The 22169-nt window shown below is 45.9% G+C and overlaps 1 protein-coding gene across 2 annotated transcripts; it reads left to right on the plus strand.

Moving 5' to 3' along the window:
* The first annotated feature begins 1725 nt into the window (after positions 1–1725).
* On the plus strand, positions 1726–19717 carry LOC137300236 (kelch-like protein 10). Of its 2 annotated transcripts, XM_067969337.1 has the most exons (4): positions 1726–2160; positions 3797–4414; positions 15654–15803; positions 19273–19717. In XM_067969337.1, the coding sequence occupies exons 1-4, from the start codon at positions 1741–1743 to the stop codon at positions 19648–19650; spliced, it is 1566 nt and encodes a 521-aa protein (XP_067825438.1). In that variant the 5' UTR covers positions 1726–1740; the 3' UTR covers positions 19651–19717. The 2 variants fall into 2 exon arrangements, with proteins under 2 accessions (XP_067825438.1, XP_067825439.1); XM_067969338.1 differs by lacking the exon at positions 15654–15803.
* Positions 19718–22169: the final 2452 nt, after the last annotated feature.

A 22169-nucleotide genomic window follows, 5' to 3' on the forward strand; every position in this document is an offset into this window, starting at 1 on the left:
AGAGCTGTGTATTACTGAGTCATGATGAAGTACCAGCGATGCAGAGACACTTTCACAACACAACAAACCATCTCTACCTGATTTAGGTAACCGTGTGGAGTGTTTATCAATCAGTTTTTGCATAAAGAATGCATGCTTTTAAGAGAAGTAGTGAACCCAATTTTCTTCATCACTTTCTAAACTAGCACCCACACTACTCCACTCTGGCTTCAAAGGCTCCAGATCTGCCTTTGAAATAGGAATCTAATGTTCAACAAAAGCCCGTTGATTCTTTGGATATTCTTGAGTAAAACAAAGTCACCTTTCCCTCGGCCAGGTGATCCTCAGATACTTCTAGATTTTATCAATATGAATAGAAAATTGGGTTGTTACTTTTTATCCAGATTATTGACCAATAGTAATCACATGATTGTGGTGGCACTTTCTAGCAATCTCATTGAACAGTAGTAATGACATGAATGTTCTGTGAGCATTTCCCATTACTTCATTGGCTAATACTAGCTACTTGACTGTTTTGAGTATCCTGTTTTAGCAAAGTAAAGGCTGAACAAAGTGAAGAACTCCTTGAAAACCAACAACTGATGACACAAAACAAATTAAATTAATGTTGTACCAAGAAGCCAAACTATCCAGCATTACCATGTCCCATTTTGGCCTGAACCAGATTGTCTATAAGCCCAGTGGACCAGTGGAACATCAATCACTGACCAATTGGTTTTGGTACTCCATAGATAAACTATTTCTTCTCCGTTGTCTCTTTTATTGGTAAGTGGTCATTCTGAACTGAATATACAACACAGCCAGATGACATTGGTATTGAGACAGCCAATTGGGGCAGGGTGCTGGTACTCACATGTTATGTCACAAAGAGATAAAACGTTTCTCTGTGGTTTCCCACATAAGTGAGTTCCAAATTTAAATTAAAGTGCATTGAGTGAAAGTGACACAAGACACAAGCTACTATTAAGGTGAGTCGATGCACACTAATATAAAGCAACAGGTCATCTTCCCAATCTTATAGTAGCGAAATGACAGGGGAAGAAAAATAACTTACAGTGGAGGAAGGCAATTATCAACAACACATGTTAGCAAACAATCTTTTGCTACTGGATACGAGTCCAGATGTAAAAGTTTTTATTGTTGTTAATACAAATTCCAGGTTAAAATATAGAAAAGAATACTTTCATATTGTACGGTAATTTGACTCTCCAATTACACTCCATCACATCAGTAGAGCAGGACCTACCATGTAAAAAGCTTTGAGGGGAGAGAAAGGGCAGGGAACATTCTTTCTGTCCTTCCCATTTTCTCCTGTAGGTGCCAACTCCTTCAGGAGTCTGGTTCAGGCACGAGCTGTTCTCTGGCACTTTATCCAAGGGCCATTCAACAAGAGTGAGCCGGAACAGTGAGTGTCAATAAGCTACTTAGCAAGAGGAAACATCACGCCAAGTCCAATCCTGGACAGGGAGCACCGTGCAAGGCTTGGTGTGGATTTAAGTCCTCTTGCACTGATTATTTTTTTACCTCGTCCCCTGTTATTTGAAGCATGCTTGTGTTAAAGTACCCACAGGTGGATTAGTATAGAGCAGCCCCAAAAAGAGACAGGTGGAGTGGTTAGGTAAAAGCTTACTCTTATTTATCCTAAGATTTCTGCTTCCTTTGCTTTGCAGGGCTCTATTTACTAGTGGCTGGAACAGCATAGAGAAGAAGGTATACAACATCCCAGGGGTGTCCCCCGATATGATGAAGCTCATTATAGAATATGCATACACTCGAACAGTACCAGTCACCGTGGAAAATGTCGAGAGGCTCCTGGCGGCTGCGGATCAGTTCAATGTCCTGGGAATTGTCAGAGCTTGTTGTGAATTCCTTGAATCCCAGTTATGCCTGGAAAACTGCATTGGGATCTGCAAATTTGCAGATTATTACTTCTGCCCAGAGCTCCGGCACAAAGCTTACATGTACATCCTGCACCATTTTGAGGAGATTGTGAAGGTGAGTGAGGAGTTCCTAGAGCTGTCAGCCTTTGAGCTCAGAGACATCATTGAGAAGGATGAGTTGAATGTGAAACAAGAAGATGTAGTGTTTGATGCCATTCTCAAGTGGATTGCCCAAGACCCAGACATCAGGAAAAAGTGCATTGTCATACTGCTGCCCAAGGTACATTATCAGCTAGATTCACCTTCATTTCTACCAAATAAATATTTTTGTTGTAAAAGAGAAGGATTGAAGAGACTGGTTGGAGCCATGGTTAGCACATTGTCCCTTCACTTACTGCACCCAAGCTTGAGTCCTATCTAGACTGGGAGAATTAGTTTTCTCTCATGTTGGCTCTGTCGGTCCTACATTGGGGCAATTTCAATCCAATTGCTAGTGAGCACTGGTCCACAGCAGAAAACTGCCATTAACCTGGCATTAAATGGGCAACCTTGCTCAGTGAAGCCACAAGGGCAGCTGGTATGGGAAATGGAAAGGTCACACTGTGGTTGATCTGGGGTTGGAGTTCTCCTACCAGGCCATTAGAATCAGGGAGGAGCAAGAAAGACTTGCATTTATATAGCTCCTTTCGCAACCTAAGGCTGTCCCAAAGCACTTTACGGCCCATTAAGTACTTCTGAAGCGTAGTCACTGTTGTAATGTAGGGGTTGACCTGTCAGAGGCTGAAATATATGGGTAATGTACAATGCAAACATAACATTTAGCTTCAAGGTTTGGTGCTTTAAAAAAAAATTAAGTTATTTTACATTTTCTATCTTTGCCTCTTTGGAATCATCCTCCCCACCCCCTGTGGTACAACCCATTCCTCAGCAGAGAGGCAATGAATGGGTCTTCTTCACAGGAATATGCAGCTTTCTTCCTTGTGAGGCAGTACCTGGCACAGCTAGGATCAGGAATTCAACAGTTGGAGGAACCCAGCAGTGCCGATGGGTGTTGGAGCTCGAGCCCATTAACCACTTAATGGCATTTTGTGAATCTTTATGTTTCTTTCTTTAAACTCTTCAGACAGATGATAAATGGGAAGAAAAATATTATTTTATTATTACCCATATTTCTAATTACCTAGTTGCCCTGCGTTAGAGAGCCACATATCCTTGGATGGTCGAATAACTATGGCTGTGTGGTATGAGCTGCTACCTCCAGTTGGTTAGGCTGTCCAGCAACCCACCGACTCCACACCTTTAAGTATAAGCAGGGGCTGGGTCTGGGACTTACAGCTCAAGTTTCCACCTCATGAGCACGTGCACTAATGTGTGGTGCTGCCCAGTCACCATAATCGTTGATCTGCATATCCATTTCTTTTACTGTTTTCCTCCCCTTCTCTCCCAAAGGTGCTGACTCGTGCTGGGGTATTGCACGTCACCCAAGTGGTCATTCTTTGTGGCTGAGCCTAGATGGTGAGTGTTAGGAGGAGGATATTCAACCATAGAGAAAATCAGAGCCAAATCCCAAGCTATCCAGAGCCAACCTCCAGAAGTGTACTTTCCAACAGAGATCATTGGGTAACAAGGTGGAGTGAACCTGGGCTGGTTTTTCTCCTTCTCTATAGCCCAGGGACACTGAGGCCAATGTCAGTGCCCCAATTGCCACCATGGCTGAGATCAGCAAACTCCGCACAGACCAGAGTTCAAACCTGGGCCCTTCCAAGTCTTAGCCACTGAGTTCCACACTGGGCGGTGGATGTACCACATGAGCCATTTTCATGTCAAAGATATCAAAACTGGGCAATAATAGGGACTGGGCAGAATTAATAATCGTGTTCTCAGAACTGATGGATATTAACATTTCTCACTTTCAGGTAAGACTGGCTTTAATGAACGCTGAATACTTCATGAACAACGTTAAGAACAATGACTATGTAAAGGACAACGATGACTGTAAACCCATCATCATCAACGCGCTTAAGGCCATGTACGATCTCAATATGAATGGACCGTCAAACTCGGACTTCCGCAACCCCTTGACCAGACCTCGCCTGCCTTACTCCATCCTCTTCGCAATCGGTGGCTGGAGCGGGGGCAGCCCGACCAACGCCATCGAGGCGTACGATGCCCGTGCAGATCGGTGGGTCAATGTGACCTGTGAGGAGGAGAGCCCGAGAGCTTACCATGGGGCCGCCTACCTCAACGGCTTCGTCTACATCATTGGTGGCTTCGACAGCGTCGACTATTTCAACAGCGTCAAGCGCTTCGACCCGGTCAAGAAAACGTGGCAGCAAGTGGCGCCCATGCATTCCCGCCGGTGCTATGTCAGCGTGACGGTCCTCGACAGTTTCATTTACGCCATGGGAGGATTCGACGGCTACGTTCGGCTGAACACCGCTGAGAGATACGAACCTGAAACAAACCAGTGGACGTTGATTGCTCCAATGCACGAACAACGGAGCGACGCTAGTGCGACAACACTGCACGGAAAGGTAAGCCAAGGGGGGGAAGTGAAGGCTGACTGGGAGTGGAAGCAGGTTGGGTTTTGGTCTTCAAATCTTTAGAAAGGCCAATTGATTCCTTTTTTTTGGTACCAATTCCAACCCTTCGGAACCCAGGCTGATTTTTTCATTCCCTAACCCATGAACACCAAGGCCAATTGCAACACCCAGTTCCTGCTCTCAATGAGATTGGCTAACTTGAACCTGGAACCTTCCGCTTTGCAGGACTCCCTACCACTTGAGTACAAAAGAAAGATTGTGTTACTCCTTATAATGTAGAAACTTAATGCTGACACGGGCCTTCCATATAATTTTTTTAGCTGGCAGAGTAGTCACCGAGATGGTTTCCGTGATTGATGGTATGTTAGAGCTGAGGAATGGAACTTTCCATTTATTTGGGGCAGGGTTGATGGACCAGCTGGTCTTTTTCTGCCCGTCAATTTCATATGTTCATATTTCAGGCACTCAGGCATCAAGCAATCCAAGTCAGGCATCACACAGCTCCCTCGGCCTCAGCCATTTTTGCTATATCCCACTGTGAGATTGCCAATTTGTGCCTGCTTTGAGCTATAAACCCATGCCCAATGGAATTGGATTGAGATTGCTGAAACTCATTTCACATAAGAGCCTTAGAGTCATCAGACGGAGAAGACTTTGGACCTTTGTCCTGGCTCGATTTGAACCCAGGTCCCAGAGGTTAAAAGTCAGTGTTTAACTCACTGCACCACCACCAGTTCCTCCAGAATTCCATTCTCTTGATGCATTGCTCCCTGGTATGCTGCTGCAGACTATTATCCTCTGCATAAGATTTACTGAAATTACATTGATACTCCACACACTACCACACCGTATGACTGACTGACTCCCTGACCATATCACCATTGCTCACTGTATTAGCTCACAGGGTTATTGAGCGATCCAGTAGGATGCAATGGTCATAGAATCCGGTCAACACTGTTCTATCCTCAGTCCCTGCCGGCATAACACCCTGCTGGAACTGCAGGAGTGGAAATTACCGTTAATATTCCCACCTGCCCCATGGAATTTAGGACAAAAGGTTTTAGCTGTTTTGCAACTGAGGGTTCTTGATGGGGCCCATCATTCTTAGACGCCAAACATTTATGCAGCAACATAGGTACTGCAAGACAGGACTGCGGTATGGAGCCTGTTCCAAATGTTAGCAGCCCAACAGGCAGCGGAGAATATGTCAGGAAAATTGGGGTGAAGTAATTGCCCTGCAAACGAGCTCCAAAGTTGTCAACACATTCCCCTAGGAAGCTGGCAATCAGGCGAGGGTCAGACTCTATAGTCAACCCACTTCTCCCTCTGTATTCACATGTGTACACCTTGGCAACAACCAGCCGAGGTCCAAAGTCCCCTCAACTAACTGAACCTTTCCCCCCCGATATAACATTAACCACCTCCAGAGATGGCTTGAAAGGTTCAACCTGAGACACTTTTATTTTCTCATCATCCAACAAAACCACCTCCTTTAGTGTGAATTACCTCCCAGTGACCTCCACCTCCACTTGGAGTTGAGCAGAACCCTTGACGTTAAGTACCATGAATAATAAGTAGCTACTGGAAGACAGGATTAATGCAGGAATAATTAGTACTTATCACTTATAGTAACAGGGCTATGCAGATGAGTCCTCAAAGAGCCAAGTTCCATAAATGCAGCCCAAATAAAGCTTCGAGTGCTCACTCTGAATCGTCCTGCAGCCGGAACCATTTTTTAAACCACTTTGTAAGTCTTTTTTAAAAAAATGTTACAAACTCCACCAGTGGTAAATGCAGTGTCTGGGGTGGTACTGAACCACACAGTCTGTGCTCAGTTTGATATCAGTGAGGATAGTGGTGCGGTTTTACAATTGGTTTCAGCATAACTAGGCTGGGACGATGTGGGGGGCCGGGGGGAATCAGTCAAGGATCTTGCTTCTAACTCCCGTCCAGTGACTCCTGCTGCAATGTGTGTGTGTGTGTGTGTGAGCGTTGCATGAGAACACGACTGGGCTCTATTGCGATACCGGCCATGGGTGAAAGGTCCTCTGACACTTTCTAGATTCACATCTGATGAATAAGCAATTGGGTGAGTTGTGGTGGGGGTTCTGACGCCCATGAAAAATGTGCCTTAATAAGAGTTACAGCTTCGAGAAGAGAGGAAAGGGAGAAATGTGGGATGGGGGGAACAAACTTGGCACCAAATTATTAAAACTTTCATGGTTTTTAAAATTACTATTAAAACCTATTATTCAAATAAATAAATAACCTGGGGCAGACCTATAATTATCTTCAAAGTTAAATGAAAGTTACACCACAGAATGAATAGAACATTGCAGTGAAGCAAGAAGAGTAGAGGGATAGAGCCAATTATAGCTCCAGAAAGCCAAACACACCACATCAGTAAATGGACAAACCTTGGGGCTGAACTCCATCAGCCATGATTCACAGTCATTCTGCTGACCCTTGGTGATCAAATTAAGTCGCCATTCTGTGAGGTTGTCGTGACTGGTAAGAGTGAACACCCAGCAAGATTCTGAGATCCTTATTGAACGCTCAGCCCTAATCACAATTCCATCGAGCACTCTGAAACTAGCAGGCCCATTATCCAATCCTCAGGAGTTCAATAATGGAGAGAAGATTGCTATGGTAATGCTGTTTTGCTCCAGGTTGCTTTAAGCAGACTTTGAAAATATAACAGATTGCTCTTACTTAATGACATGCTACTGACATTTAGTGGCAAAAGAACAATACCACTCAACTTTGATTCTATTTGTACTTGCCAATCTCCAATGGCGTTGCACATGGGGAGTCAAGACCAGGTGTAGTTTTCAGGTGAAGTAGGGTTAGAAGCATAGAACCATAGAAAAGGTACAGCACAGAAGAGGGCCATTCGGCCCATCGTGTCCACGCCGGCTCGAAGAACAACCTGGTGTCCAGTCTAATCCCACCTTCCAGCACCTGCAGCTTACAGCACTTTAGGTGCAGGTCCAGGTACTTTTTAAAAGAGTTGAGGGTCCCTGCCTCTACCACGAATTCAGGCAGCGAATTCCATACACCCACCACCCTCTGGGTAAAAAAGTTTTTCCTCATGTCCCCTCTAATCCTTCTGCCAATCAGTTTAAATCTATGTCCTCTAGTTCTTGAACTCTCCGCTAGGGGAAACAGGTACTTCCTGTCTACTCTATTTAGGCCCCTCATAATTTTGTACACCTCAATCAAGACTCCCCTCAGCCTCCTCTGCTCCAAGGAAAACAACCCCAGCCTATCCAATCTCTCCTCGTAGCTGCAGTTTTCAAGCCCTGGCAACATTCTTGTAAATCTTCTCTGCACTCTCTCCAGAGCAATTATGTCCTTCCTGTAATGTGGTGACCAGAACTGCGCACAATACTCCAGCTGTGGCCTTACCAGTGTTTTATACAGTTCCATCATTACATCCCTGCGTTTGTATTCTGTACCTCAGCTAATAACGGAGAGCATTCCGTATGCCTTCTTCACAACCTTATCTACCTGCACTGCCACCTTCAGGGACCTGTGCACATGCATTCCAAGGTCTCTCATTTCCTCTACCCCTCTCAATATATTCCCATTTACTGCGTATTCCCTTTTACTGTTTGCCCTCCCTAAGTGCATTACTTCACACTTCTCCAGGTTGAACTCCATTTTCCACTTTTCCGCCCACTCCACCAACCCACTGATATCTTCTTGGAGACTACAGCTATCCTCTTCACTATCAACTACATGGCCAATTTTTGTGTCGTCTGCAAATTTGCCAATCGTGCCCCCTACATTCAAGTCCAAATCATTAATATATACCACAAACAGCAAGGGACCCAACACTGAGCCCTGTGGCACACCACTGGAAACGGATTTCCATTCACAAAGATGGTGGGGAATAACTGTACCTGGGTTCAGTCCCCATTCTACAGTTATACAGGCTGGGGAGCTGGGAGATGCAAAACTCAGGTGTTACAATGCTGCCGCTGGTGGAAGGCGCAATTACAGTGTGACACGTTTACATAGGCAGTTTCCATTTTAGAAATGGACATAGGAATTAATAATGGAAAAAAAGTTGACACAAACATGACAACAGGAAGTAAAGTTTTATATACAGGAAGTTTTTTAAAATTGTTCATGGGATGTGGGCGTCACTGGCAGGGCCAGCATTTATTGCCCATCCCTAATTGCCCTTGAGAAGGTAGTGATGAGCCGCCTTCTTGAACCGCTGCAGTCCGTGTGGTGAAGGCTCTCCCACAGTGCTGTTAGGAAGGGAGTTCCAGGATTTTGACCCAGCGACGATGAAGGAACAGCGATATATTTCCAAGTCGGGATGGTGTGTGACTTGGAGGGGAACGTGCAGGTGGTATTCTTCCCAAGTACCTGCTGCTCTTGTCCTTCTAGGTGGTAGAGGTTGCGGGTTTGGGAGGTGCTGTCGAAGAAGCCTTGGTGAGTTGCTGCAGTGCATCCTGTGGATGGTACACACTGCAGCCACTGTGCGCCGGTGATGAAGGGAGTGAATGTTTCGGGTGGTGGATGGGGTGCCAATCAAGCGGGCTGCTTTGTCCTGGATGGTGTCGAGCTTCTTGAGTGTTGTTGTAGCTGCACTCATCCAGGCAAGTGGAGAGTCTTCCATCACACTCCTGACTTGTGCCTTGCAGATGGTGGAAAGGCTTTGGGGAGTCAGGTGGTGAGTCACTCGCCGCAGAACTCCCAGCCTCTGACCTGCTCTCGTAGCCACAGTATTTATATGGCTGGTGCAGTTAAGTTTGTGGTCAATGGTGACCCTCAGGATGTTGATGGTGGGGGATTTGGCGATGGTAATGCCGTTGAATGTCAAGGGGAGGTGGTTGGACTCTCTCTTGTTGGAGATGGTCATTGCCTGGCACTTGTCTGGCGCAAATGTTACTTGCCACTTATCAGCCCAAGCCTGGATGTTGTCCAGGTCTTGCTGCATGTGGGCACGGACTGCTTCATTATCTGAGGGGTTGCGAATGAACATAAGAAATAGGAGCAGGAGTAGGCCAATCGGCCTCTCGAGCCTGCTCTGCCATTCAATGAGATCATGGCTGATCTGATCCTAACCTCAAATCTAAAGAACACAAGTAGGAGCAGGACCCGGCCACTCAGCCCCTGGGCCCGCTCCGCCACCCACAGGGCCTTGACCAATCCGAACTCAGCTTCATGTCCAATTTCCTGCCTGCTCCCCGTAACCCCTAATTCCCTTTACTTCTAGGAAACTGTCTATTTCTGTTTTAAATTTATTTAATGATGTAGCTTCCACAGCTTCCTGGGGCAGCAAATTCCAGAGACCTACTACCCTCTGAGTGAAGAAGTTTCTCCTCATCTCAGTTTTGAAAGAGCAGCCCCTTATTCTAAGATTATGCCCCCGAGTTCTAGTTTCACCCATCCTTGGGAACATCCTTACCGCATCCACCCGATCAAGCCCCTTCACAATCTTATATGGAAGTGAACACTGTGGAATCATCAGCGATCATCCCCATTTCTGACCTTATGATGGAGGGAAGGTCATTGATGAAGCAGCTGAAGATGGTTGGGCCTAGGACACTGCCTTGAGGAACTCCTGCAGCAATGTCCTGGAGCTGAGATAGTTGGCCTCCAACAACCACTACCATCTTCCTTTGTGCTAGGTATGACTCCAGCCACTGGAGAGTTTTCCCCCTGATTCCCATTGACTTCAATTTTACTAGAGCTCCTTGGTGCCACACTCAGTAAAATGCTGCCTTGATGTCAAGGGCAGTCACTCTCACCTCACCTCTGGAATTCAGCTCTTTTGTCCATGTTTGGACCAAGGTTGTGATGAGGTCTGGAGCCGAGTGATCCTGGTGGCACCCAAACTGAGCATCGGTGAGCAGGTTATTGGTGAGTAAGTGCCGCTTGATAGCACTGTCGACGACACCTTCCATCACTTTACTGATGATTGAGAGTAGACTGATGGGGCGGTAATTGACCGGATTGGATTTGTCCTGCTTTTTGTTGACAGGACATACTTGGGCAATTTTCCACATTGTTGGGTAGATGCCAGTGTTGTAGCTGTACTGGAACAGCTTGGCTAGAGGCGCAGCTAGTTCTGGAGCACAAGTCTTCAGCACTACAGCCGGGATATTGTCGGGACCCATAGCCTTTGCTGTATCCAGTGCACTCAGCCGTTTCTTGATATCACGTGGAGTGAATTGAATTGGCCGAAGACTGGCTTCTGTGATGGTGGGGATATCGGGAGGCGGCCGAGATGGATCATCCACTTGGCACTTCTGGCTGAAGATGGTTGCAAACGCTTCAACCTTGTCTTTTGCACTCACGTGCTGGACTCCCCCATCATTGAGATGGGGATGTTTACAGAGCCTCCGCCTCCCGTTAGTTGTTTGATTGTCCACCACCATTCACGACTGGATGTGGCAGGAATGCAGAGCTTTGATTTGATTCGTTGGTTGTGGAATCGCTTAGCTGTCTATAGCATGTTGCTTCCGCTGTTTAGCATGCATGTAGTCCTGAGTTGTAGCTTCACCAGGTTGGCACCTCATTTTTAGGTACGCCTGGTGCTGCTCCTGGCATGCTCTTCTACACTCCTCATTGAACCAGGGTTGATCCCCTGGCTTGTTGGTAATGGTAGAGTGAGGAATATGCCGGGCCATGAGGTTACAGATTGTGCTGGAATACAATTCTGCTGCTGCTGATGGCCCACAGCGCCTCATGGATGCCCAGTTTTGAGCTGCTAGATCTGTTCTGAATCTATCCCATTTAGCACGGTGGTAGTGCCACACAACACGTTGGTGTCCTCAGTGCAAAGACGGGACTTCATCTCCATGAGGACTGTGCGGTGGTCACTCCTACCAATACTGTCATGGACAGATGCATTTGCGACAGGTAGACTGGTGAGGACGAGGTCAAGTAAGTTTTTCCCTCGTGTTGGTTCGCTCACCACCTGCCGCAGGCCCAGTCTAGCAGCTATGTCCTTCAGGACTCGGCCAGCTCGGTCAGTAGTGTTGCTACCAGAGCCACTCTTGATGATGGACATTGAAGTCCCCCACCCAGAGTACATTCTGTGCCCTTGCTACCCTCAGTGCTTCCACCAAGTGGTGCTCAACATGGAGGAGGACTGATTCATCAGCTGAGGGAGGGCGGTAGGTGGTAATCAGCAGGAGGTTTCCTTGCCCATGTTTGACCTGATGCCATGAGATTTCATGGGGTCCAGAGTCAATGTTGAGGACTCCCACGACCACTCCCTCCTGACTGTACCGCCACCTCTGGCTTCTGGTGGGGATATCGGGAGGTGATGGAAGAGTCTGGGACGTTGGCTGAAAGGTATGATTCTGTGAGTATGGCTAGGTCAGGCTGTTGCTTGACTAGTCTGTGGGACAGCTCTCCCAATTTTGGCACAAGCCCCCAGATGTTAACGAGGAGGACTTTGCAGGGTCGACTGGGCTTGGTTTGCCTTTGTCGTGTCCGGTGCCTAGTGGTCCGATGCCGGGTGGTCCGTCCGGTTTTATTCTTATTGTGACTTCTTTTAATGAGATTTTACAACTGAGTGGCTTGCTAGGCCATTTCAGAGGGCAATTAAGAATCAACCACATTGCTGTGGGTCGGGAGTCACATTTCGGCCAGACCGGATAAGGACGGCAGGTTTCCTTCCCTAAAGGACATTAGTGAACCAGATGGGTTTTTACGACAATCCGGTAGTTTCATGGCCACCATTACTGATACTAGTATTTTTATTCCAGATTTTATTTAATTAATTGAATTTAAATTCCCCAGCTGCCGTGGCGGGATTTGAACTCATGACTCCGGATTATCAGTCCAGGCCTCTGCATTACTAGTCCAGTAACATAACCACTATGCTACCGTACCCCATTTACGATGTACTGACTCTGGCTGGGGTAGTTTTCCACAGGTAGTCAGCTTCATTTGTGAACCTTGAGCCTTGTAAGTATAGCAGGCTATTTGACTGTTGGGGGCATCACAGTAAAGCCTGAATCATTCCTTGCCCGACATCCATACACGTGTATGGATAATGCATAAAAGGGTTAAATTATGAGGACAGGTTGCATAGATCAGGCTTATATTCCCTTGATTATAGAAGACTAAGGGGTGATTTAATTGAGGTGTTTAAGATGATTAAATGATTTGAAAGGGTAGATAGAGAGAAACTATTTCCTCTGGTGGGGGGAGTCTAGACCAAGGGGGCATAACCTTAAAATTAGAGCTAGGCCGTTCAGGGGTGATGTCAGGAAGCATGTCTTCACACAAAGGGGAGTGGAAATCTGGAACTCTCTCCCCCAAAAAGCTGTTGAGGCTGGGGGGTCAATTGAAAATTTGAAAACTGAGATTAATAGATCTTTGTTAAGCAAGGGTATTAAGGGTTACGGAACCAAGGCCGGTAAATGGAGTTAATATACAGATCAGCTATGATCTAATTGAATGGTGGAACAGGCTTGAGGGGCTGAATGGCCTCCTCCTGTTCCTATTTTCCAACAGGAGCCACCAAGGAGAGATCAGGAGAGTAAGCCCTGGCTGATTTTAGCCCAGAGGTGTGAAATTCAATATTAAGAGCCAGAGCTGCTGTACCAGACTGAGATCAGCTAAGTTAGCAGAGTCTGGGGATCAGACCTGGGATCTTCCTGATCTGCGAGGTGCGGTACTACACCAGGCAACACGTTTACCCATCAATCCATTGGGTCAGCTATTAACTTGAGCACTTTGAATTCTTTCCATGATATCTGACTAGAATGTCAACTGTCCATTGGACACGAGCACTCTCAATAATGCAATGTCTTATGGAATGGAGACAATCATGGGTTCATCCATCGGTAAGTTATCTCAGTAAACTGCCTCCCCACCGCATTTCTGGACTTCAAGTATCATCGATGTAAACATCTCCACTAAACAGGTAAAGTTCTGCAGCCAGAGCTCAGCTTTTACTTTGACAAGGTTAATCTTAGCAGCATTGTTTAGCCAAAGAACTTAAGAAAGATGGAACGAGAAAACATCAATCAGCCCATCAAACTCACTCTCCACAAACTATCTACCATCCACCCTATCAGGGACTCTGCCCCAGCCATTTAATCTCTTCCACAACCCATGTACATTCTATTCTCTCATGGACCCCACCCCACCCCACCCATTTAGTGGGGATTAAATTGGATGAGGCCCAAATCCAGGCACGGATATCATACGTTAGAATCATGCTGCCTCCTCATTTAGCTGATTGAAGCGCAGCATCAAGGCCGAGCTGCAACGTTCTCTCCAGCATCCGCACTTCTCACCGGCAGGGGGTCCCGAATATCGCATGAGTTGCTCGCACCTCTTAAAGGCAGCCTGTACGTATATATAAGTGCAAAATATAAGATACAGATCCACACGGAGTCTGAACGGAGATCAGACATCGCACATGTAAAATACAGATGCAGGTCCAGTCCCTACGTTTACAAACTGATGAGTTATGTTAAAACATTGAATAAAGGTTGTGCACTACTAAATCGCACATCCTCCAATCTGCACACCAGACCTCACCAATCTGCCGATCTGAGTTTGTACCAGGCCTACGAGAGAGCGTGCACCAAGGTTCTCTGCTGATGCACTGGAGACCTTGATGCAAGCGGTGGACAGGAGGGGTATCCTCTATCCGCAGGGAAGCAAGAGGCCCTCCAGACATATGCTCAAGAGGCAGTAGGGGACGAAGTTAATGCCAGGGGCATAGCACCACGAACATGGATGCAGTGCAGGAAGAAGTTCAGTGCTTTGACACGAGTGGTGAAGGTGAGTGAGGTCAACTGTCAAGTGGCATCTCCTACCAACTGCACCACTAGCCGCATCCACTGCTCCACGCACTACAGCCCTATCTCCCACATACCGACAAACTCTTTCAATCAGTACTCAGCTCTTACAATCAGATGCGTCCTCTCACCCTCGCACATTACCACTGTTTTAAGCTGCATACTGACAACTCACAAATCACACACACTGGCAGCTATTCAACCATGACAGGCACATCACCCAAACATCCTGCAGGACACTCACCAACACACACCCGCTTTCTCGTAGCAAGTGGCAGTTGCATTTAGCCCCTCGAGCCTGTTCCGCCATTCAGTGAGATCATGGTTAATCCGTGACCTAACCCCATATACCCTCTTTAGCCCCATATCCCTTAATATCCTTGGTTCACAGAAATCTATCAATCTCAGACTTAAAATTAAGAGAGCTAACACCAATTACCGTTTGAGGAAGAGCGTTCCAAACTTCTCCCACCCTTTGTATGTAGAAGCATTTTCTAACTTCACTCCTGCAAGTCCTGGTTCTAAACATTAGGCTATGTCCCCTCGTCCTAGTATTCAAGTATAGGAGACCTCCAAAAACGGGTACAACTACATCAGCAGCCTGAAGCAACAATCCAGCAACTAACCTGTAAATCCTGCATGGTCCCTTTAAATAGCACTGGTGGGGGGGGGGGGGTCCTCCAGGCCATCTAAGGCATATTTAGATGGTCGTGGTTAAGACAGTGCATTGGCTTCAGTGTTAAGTGCCAAAATAGTGTCTATCCCTTTAAAATCAGCGTTGCACACTGATCAAACGCATATTCTCCTTACTTTACATGCTGCCGGTGTTCATTATCTGCACCTCCGCGAACCCCTTTACCAGGATAGCTTCCGGCACGTCACGCTAGAAGTGTGTGCGTGCATTTCGGACATAATTTTGGAACTTCAGCAGGCCACATAGCGCCTACACAATGGGCGCGACACAGCCCAGTGTCTTCAGGGAAAGCTGTATATCCACTCCCTGACCACCAAAAGGAATCGAGCAAAACTCCCAAATATTCACCCATCCTCACAGCTCCACTATTCAGCCCTGGCCTCCTGCCCCACACTGAGACCCAGAACAATATTTAACTGAGGCCGAGTTCTAGGGCACAGACAACCTTTTAGGGACCAGCTTGGCAGCTGCTGAGCTTGGGTGTGGAAGGGGACTGTAACAAAACTGTTTCTCTCATTGCTGGTTGTATTTAACCATCCATATTGTTACAGAATTACTAAATTTCAAATTCAGCAATCAGTTCTGATAATTGGCCCTTTATGCCTGAGTTCTGTTGCAACACCTCCTCTTCCCTTGTATTTAGCTCCTCTTCTGGTTTTCCTAAACAATGCCTGGTGTGCCACATCTGACACTCAACACAGCCCTTCCCACTCACGGCCATCTAGCTGTGCTTTCCTCTTCACCTCAGGTCTACATATGCGGAGGATTCAATGGTAATGAGTGCTTGTTCACAGCCGAGTTCTACACTCCCGAAACCAACCAATGGACAACCATAGCGCCCATGAGGAGCAGGCGTAGTGGCGTTGGCGTTATAGCTTACGGTGAATGCGTATACGCAGTAAGTGACAACAGCTTGCAATTATAGAGCACTTTTAATATAGCAAAACATCCCAAGGTGCTTCTCAGCTTGGGGTTAGGAGTAAGAGGGAAAATAGGGGTGAAGTTGAAGAGGTAGGTTTTGAGGAGACATTTTGATGTGGGAGAAATGTGGCAAGGGAAAGAATGAGTTCCAGAGACAGGATGGCCGGAGGACTGAAGGCACTGGCACCAGTTGGAGAGGAGGGAGGGGAACACATTAAAGAAAAAGTCTTGCATTTACATAGGGCCTTTCATGACGTCAGGCCGTCCCAAAGTGGTTTCCAACCAATGAAGTGCTTTTGAAGTTTAGTCACTGTTGTACTATAGGAATAGACCAGAGATTAAGAATAGTAAGGGGTGCAAGCCAGTACATTGGGCTGGAGGGAGTATCAGAGGTAGAGAGGAGTGAGGCCATGGATTTGTAGACAAGGATGAGGATTTTGAAGTAGATGCACTGGAGGGACAGCGGTGGGGGTCATGACCCACCCCACCCAAATCATTTTGAGGTCGGCCAATGGGGCTTTGGAGAACTGCTTCCCGGGAACCTCCATCACTGGTCTCCTAGTTCCAGGTCCCGGCCTCCAGGTTCCACCTGCGACTCTGTGCAGTGCCCAGCTTGGCCTTTGGACTAAGTAAGTGAGCATTCCCCAGTTCTCAGCTCAGTCCTCTTCCAGCTAAGTCGGCCAAATCTTGAGTTCGACCCCCACCGTTCAGCCAAACCTTAGCTCTGCCACTGCAGAGGGACAGGGAGCAAATCGGGGTCAACAAAGACATGGGGTAAGAGGTGAGCAGCACTTTATACGGAATGGATGTCATATGCTTTCCTCATTCTTTTACATTAGTGTGAAGGTTGTTGGGATAACTCACAAACCCTCCCATTATTCAAATGACTTGTTTAGACTTTCCTCACTCCAATATTTTGCCCCAAGTTTCACCACGGGCAGACTGCATTCCTTGGCCAAAGGAATTTTCAGGTAAGAAGGACCATGATCTCCTACACTTCCATGGTGTCTAGCAAACCTCTGGGTGCATGAGAACAGGAGATGCTAACATTCTCTCCCTCTGCCTAGCAGCCAATCAGCTAGGTAAAAAAGCAATTCTGGCAGCATAATGAAGCTGCATATTAAGAGTCCAATCATCTGGATGTTGGAGTGTTAACCATCCAACATCAACTTACATTTGTATGTTTTTAAAATTATGAACAATCCATGGAGTTTGTGAGGGGGGGGACACTAAGTTACTATCAACAAGTTAGGGGAGAGAGATAGAGATGCCCAAAAGTACAGTCAAAAAGGCAGATTTTGAGAAAGCTTTTAATGGCATCAAGGAGGAAGAGGTTAAAGATGAAGTTCTAGAGATTAAAGCCGACAGCTGAAGGCAGAAGTGGGGGGCGGCGGGGGGGGGGGATGAGGGAGAAGCAAGGCACAGGAGGCCAGAGCCAGAGAGCATCCCTCCTGTCCCAAATTCCCAATCTCACTCTCGGCCATACCAGAATAGGGAGGTGGCAAGTGAAGACTGTGGCAATTTAACACTCGGGCTGTTTGAACTTGAATTCCCTGAGCCAACTTCCTAGACACACAGTATTAAATCCACACCTTTATCCCAGCAGGAGACCTAGTTTTTAAGCTGTTCCTGAGAGATGGATGGGAGGGAGGATAGAATGGGGGAGGGGGGGGTGGAAAAGAGTGCCTTTTCTGGGGAGGAGAGGGGCTGTTTTCAGTGAGCTGTCCACATTTACCAGTACAGAACTCTACCTACCAATTGTAAACAATTTTACAACACCAAGTTATAGTCCAGCAATTTTATTTTAAATTCACAAGCTTTCGGAGGCTTCCTCCTTCGTCAGGTGAACGATGTGAAAATGAAATCCTCAAATTTTCGAGGATTTCATTTTCACATCGTTCACCTGACGAAGGAGGAAGCCTCCGAAAGCTTGTGAATTTAAAATAAAATTGCTGGACTATAACTTGGTGTTGTAAAATTGTTTACAATTGTCAACCCCAGTCCATCACCGGCATCTCCACATCATGTCTACCTACCAAAGTCTGGAATGAACCTGTAACCAAGAGATGTAACTAACCACTAACAATGACTGAATTAATGCACAGAAGCTCCTGTATACTCCTCATTCTTCAATACAATGCTTCATCTTAAAATGTGCATGATAACAAGTTGATACTGAGTAAGGAAGACAAATTTAAGGAACAGCTGAACAACCCCATGTCTTTTTGATTGATCTTAACCCCACCTACCCATCTTTGCATCCCATCACAGAATCATAGGAATTACAACACAGGAGGACATTCAGCCCATCCTGTCTGTGCCAGTGTTAGCTTTTCAGCTAAAGCTATCTATTCTAACCAAATTTCCACGCTCTGTTCCTGTATCCCAGCCTATTTCTTCTTTTCGGGTATTAGCCTTGGCTCAGTGGGTAGCACGCTCGCCTCCGAGTCAGAAGGTCATGGGTTCAAGACCCACTCCAGAGACTTGAGCCCATAATCCAGGCTTACAGTTCAGTGCCAGTACCGAAGGAGTGCTGCACTGTCAGAGGGACAGTACTGAGGGAGTGCTGCACTGTCAGAGGGACAGTACTGAGGGAGTGCTGCACTGTGGGAGATGCTGTCTTTCGAATGAGTCGTTAAACCGAGGCCCCGTCTGCCCTCAGGTGGACATAAAAGATCCCATTGGCACTTTGCAAAGAACAGGAAAGTTCTCCCTGATGTCATGCAATATTTATCCCTCAAACAATATTACTAGAACAGATTGTCTGGTCATGTTTGTGGGGCCTTGCTGTGAGCAAATTAGCTGCCGCGTTTCCTACATTACGACAGTGACTACACTTCAAAATTACTTCATTGGCCGTGAAATGTTTTGGGGCATGCTAAGGCCATGAAAGGCGCTATATAAATGCAAGTTCATTCTTTTGTGTCCTTTCAAATATTTATTAAATGTTTCTGGAGAAGGAATTGGGAGATACGGTAAGTTGGTAGGTCTCAGAGACAGGATTTTTGAACTTTTCCCATTTGTGAAAATTCTTCCTTAGCTTCCTAGCTTTTAATGTATGCCATGGTATTTAAACCCTTCACTAGTGAACAACGTTCCTGGATTGGCTTTGATAATCTCCTTCATAATCTTGAATACTCTATTTAAGTCATCTTGAAATCTCTTTGCCAAAGAGAATTAGACCATTTTTAAAAAAAAACCATTTCATAATTAACTTTATTCCACCCATCTCAAGGACACTAATACTCTTTCTTCCTAATGATTAGCTGACCAGATGACACAAAAGTACTCCAGATGGCATCTGACCAACTCCCTATTCACTATAACATTATGTAGGCTTGAAAGTAAGACTGAACATAGTAAACCCATTTCATACTACTTACGTAGTCAAAAAAAAGTAAACCATTTCTCTGTAGTGAACGGCTGCTTTCCCTTTTGAATGGCAGGTCGGAGGCTTCGATGGAGCTAACCGTCTCCGGAGTGCTGAAGCTTACAGCCCACTCACCAACACTTGGCGTACCTTGCCCACCATGTTTAACCCGCGGAGCAATTTTGGCATCGAGGTGGTGGACGATCTCTTGTTTGTCGTGGGTGGCTTCAACGGCTTCACGACGACGTTCAACGTAGAGTGCTATGACGAGAAGACGGACGAATGGTACGACGCCCACGACATGAGCATCTACCGCAGCGCCCTTAGCTGCTGCGTGGTACCAGGACTACCCAACGTCAGAGAATACGCAGCGCCCAGAGACAGCCTGCTGGGATTACTGTCCCGCGAGGAACAAATAAAATACTCTGCCTCTACCAGTCTCTTAGCGGTATGATCTCTGCACTGACAACCCATTACTCTTTTGCTGTTACCAATAAAATATTTTCCTGAAGAATCAACAGTGTAATAACCATAAATAAAACTTATTTTTAAATAAAATTTTAAGCACGGTGTGAAGATTGGTCTGCATATGTTCACTGGTTGTAACGAAGATTCCCAAAGGATGCTTGTGGAACAGTGAGATGAACATCACCATCAATGTGTCTTTTTTCAAAAGGGAACCGGTGTTCTAGGGGCAAGTAACAGTGTCCACGTTGGCTTTAACGCTGGATCTACACGAGGAAGCGTGCATCCATCCCTTGTCACCTCCCCTTTACAGACAAGAACCAAGAGACTGATCCATAGTGGTAACGATCTGAGGTAAGAGAGAAGACTGAAGAAACTTGGGCTCCTCCGCTGAAGGAAAGTGTCTGAGAAGTGATCTTATTTGAGGTTTATAAGATGGGTAAGGGAATGGAAAAGGTAAATCTGGAATAGTTCTTTAAATTAGATTCCAGGAGTGTAGAACAAGGGGACAGAGATTTGAACCAGTAAAAAGGTAAATGTAGGACTGATATTAGAAAGAGTGATCAACTCATGGAATGAAGAAAATCCTGGATTTTAAAAATATTTGTTCTCAGTAAAGTATTAATGGGAGCAAATTGAGGTGATAATTTGTGATCGCAAGAAGCATATTGGCAAAATATTTACTGCAGGAAAATTCAATGTTTATCAGCGGATTAAATAAGCCTAGTTGAAACCTCCTAGAACACAGTGCCAAAGAGCTGCAAAGTGTATTTACTGCAACAGCAATTTGCACTAATACCTAATGTGAGATTGAGTTTGACTTTGGGAAATCTACAAAACCAGTTAATAACAAGGATCTGTCGGACTCTAAAGTCCACAAGGATGGCTGATATAGGAAATGCAGATATCACATTTGTGCAGTTGCTGAGCAGTGGTAGTTTAAATAGATTCATCGTAAAGCTCTCATCTATTCTAGGTGCCCAAATTGTTCCGTGTCCAGACATAATAGCAGTTCAAGAGACAGGGTAGAGGTTGATACTGAATTAGAAAAAGCAACACCTGCCACTGAGCAGACTTCTTCAGCTGGAAGATTCCTTCAGCTGCCTGTTCCAGTGGGCTTTAACTATCCAGTGAGTTTGTTCAAACAGCAGCAGCAGCAGCGTTTTTCCAGCATCCAAGCCTTAACTAACCACCACCTTAACTAACTGATCAGCTGTTCTTTCATCTCATTGCTGCTGTGGGATCTTGTAAACAAAGCACTCTTGTTTTTCCACATACTAAGTTATTGCATTGCAAAGTAATTCAATTCATGAAGCCATTTGAATAACAGGGCAAGATGCTACAATAAATGCAAATCTTTCGTATCCTGTGCCCTCAATGGTTACCCTTGTCAGTGATGTTCAAGATGCAGCCCATCAGCTTCTTTGATCTGGCCCGAGCTCCTGCTGATTCCCTATTTTCTTTGCACTTGTGTACATAAACCTTCAGCACCTGCAAGCTATTTAAAATTCCATGCCTGGAGGACTGGAAAAAGGTTGCTACCCGACTGTCCAAAATTCACCAGTCAGGGAGCAGTCTTTTCCAGCCCAGGAACCATTCTCGCCCACGCCCCGTGCTTTAGTATTTGTCTCCGTCTGCAGCACCCAGAACAGACTTCAATTGTCAAAATGATTGCCAGTCATCTCTACGATATTCTGAAGCTCCTTAATCTTCATGGTAATCGTGATTGTTGATGGTCCATTCTGCCTGGAAAGCTCCAATTTCAACCGAAGTCAGTGAAGGCATTGCAGGCCGGGGACCAACAGCCTGGGGAGGGATGGAGACATCATTTAACAGCAGCAAATCAAGAGCAGGTCCAAGCTGAAGTTGAAGTCACTGAAAATTTCAGGCTTTACTCTAATTATTTTTTTTGCAGTGTTATTCCTTTCTAAAGTGAATTTATACACCCATGGGCGTAAAACAGCAAGAAGACTCAAAAGGATCCAATATGTGAGGAGCACCACAATTAGGGGGAAAAATGGGCGGGGGGGGGGGCCTTATTATTGTGTAATAACTCAGTTTTTGGCAAAGCCCCCATCTGAAGGATATGCAGATAGGGTTAGTTGAAGTAAGGTTATGATGTGGAGATGCCAGTGATGGACTGGGGTTGACAATTGTAAACAATTTTACAACACCAAGTTATAGTCCAACAATTTTATTTTTAATCCCACAAGCTTTCGGAGGCTTCCCCCTTCCTCAGGTAGTGTGGAAAATCCACACCACCTGAGGAAGGGGGAAGCCTCCGAAAGCTTGTGGGATTAAAAATAAAATTGTTGGACTATAACTTGGTGTTGTAAAATTGTTTACAGAAGTAAGGTGAGAGGAGGCTCGTGTGGAGTATAAACACAGGCATGGACCAGTTGGGCCGAATGGCCTGTTTCGGTGCTGTAAATTCTATGTAATCTCCAAGGGGTTGGATGGCCTTGACCAAACTCCAGCCACAGTAGCAAGGCAGGTAATTGAGATTTA

Source organism: Heptranchias perlo, chromosome 30 (assembly GCF_035084215.1).
Source record: "Heptranchias perlo isolate sHepPer1 chromosome 30, sHepPer1.hap1, whole genome shotgun sequence".
Taxonomy (NCBI): domain Eukaryota; kingdom Metazoa; phylum Chordata; class Chondrichthyes; order Hexanchiformes; family Hexanchidae; genus Heptranchias; species Heptranchias perlo.

Bases quoted from the DNA above. Each gene is read 5' to 3' on its own strand.
- LOC137300236 (XM_067969337.1), top strand. From the start codon at position 1,741: ATGATGAAGCTCATTATAGAATATGCATACACTCGAACAGTACCAGTC. The intron at 4,415-15,653 runs GTAAGCCAAGGG...TCTTCACCTCAG, and splicing joins CGACAACACTGCACGGAAAG to GTCTACATATGCGGAGGATT. The intron at 15,804-19,272 runs GTAAGTGACAAC...TTTGAATGGCAG, and splicing joins ACGGTGAATGCGTATACGCA to GTCGGAGGCTTCGATGGAGC.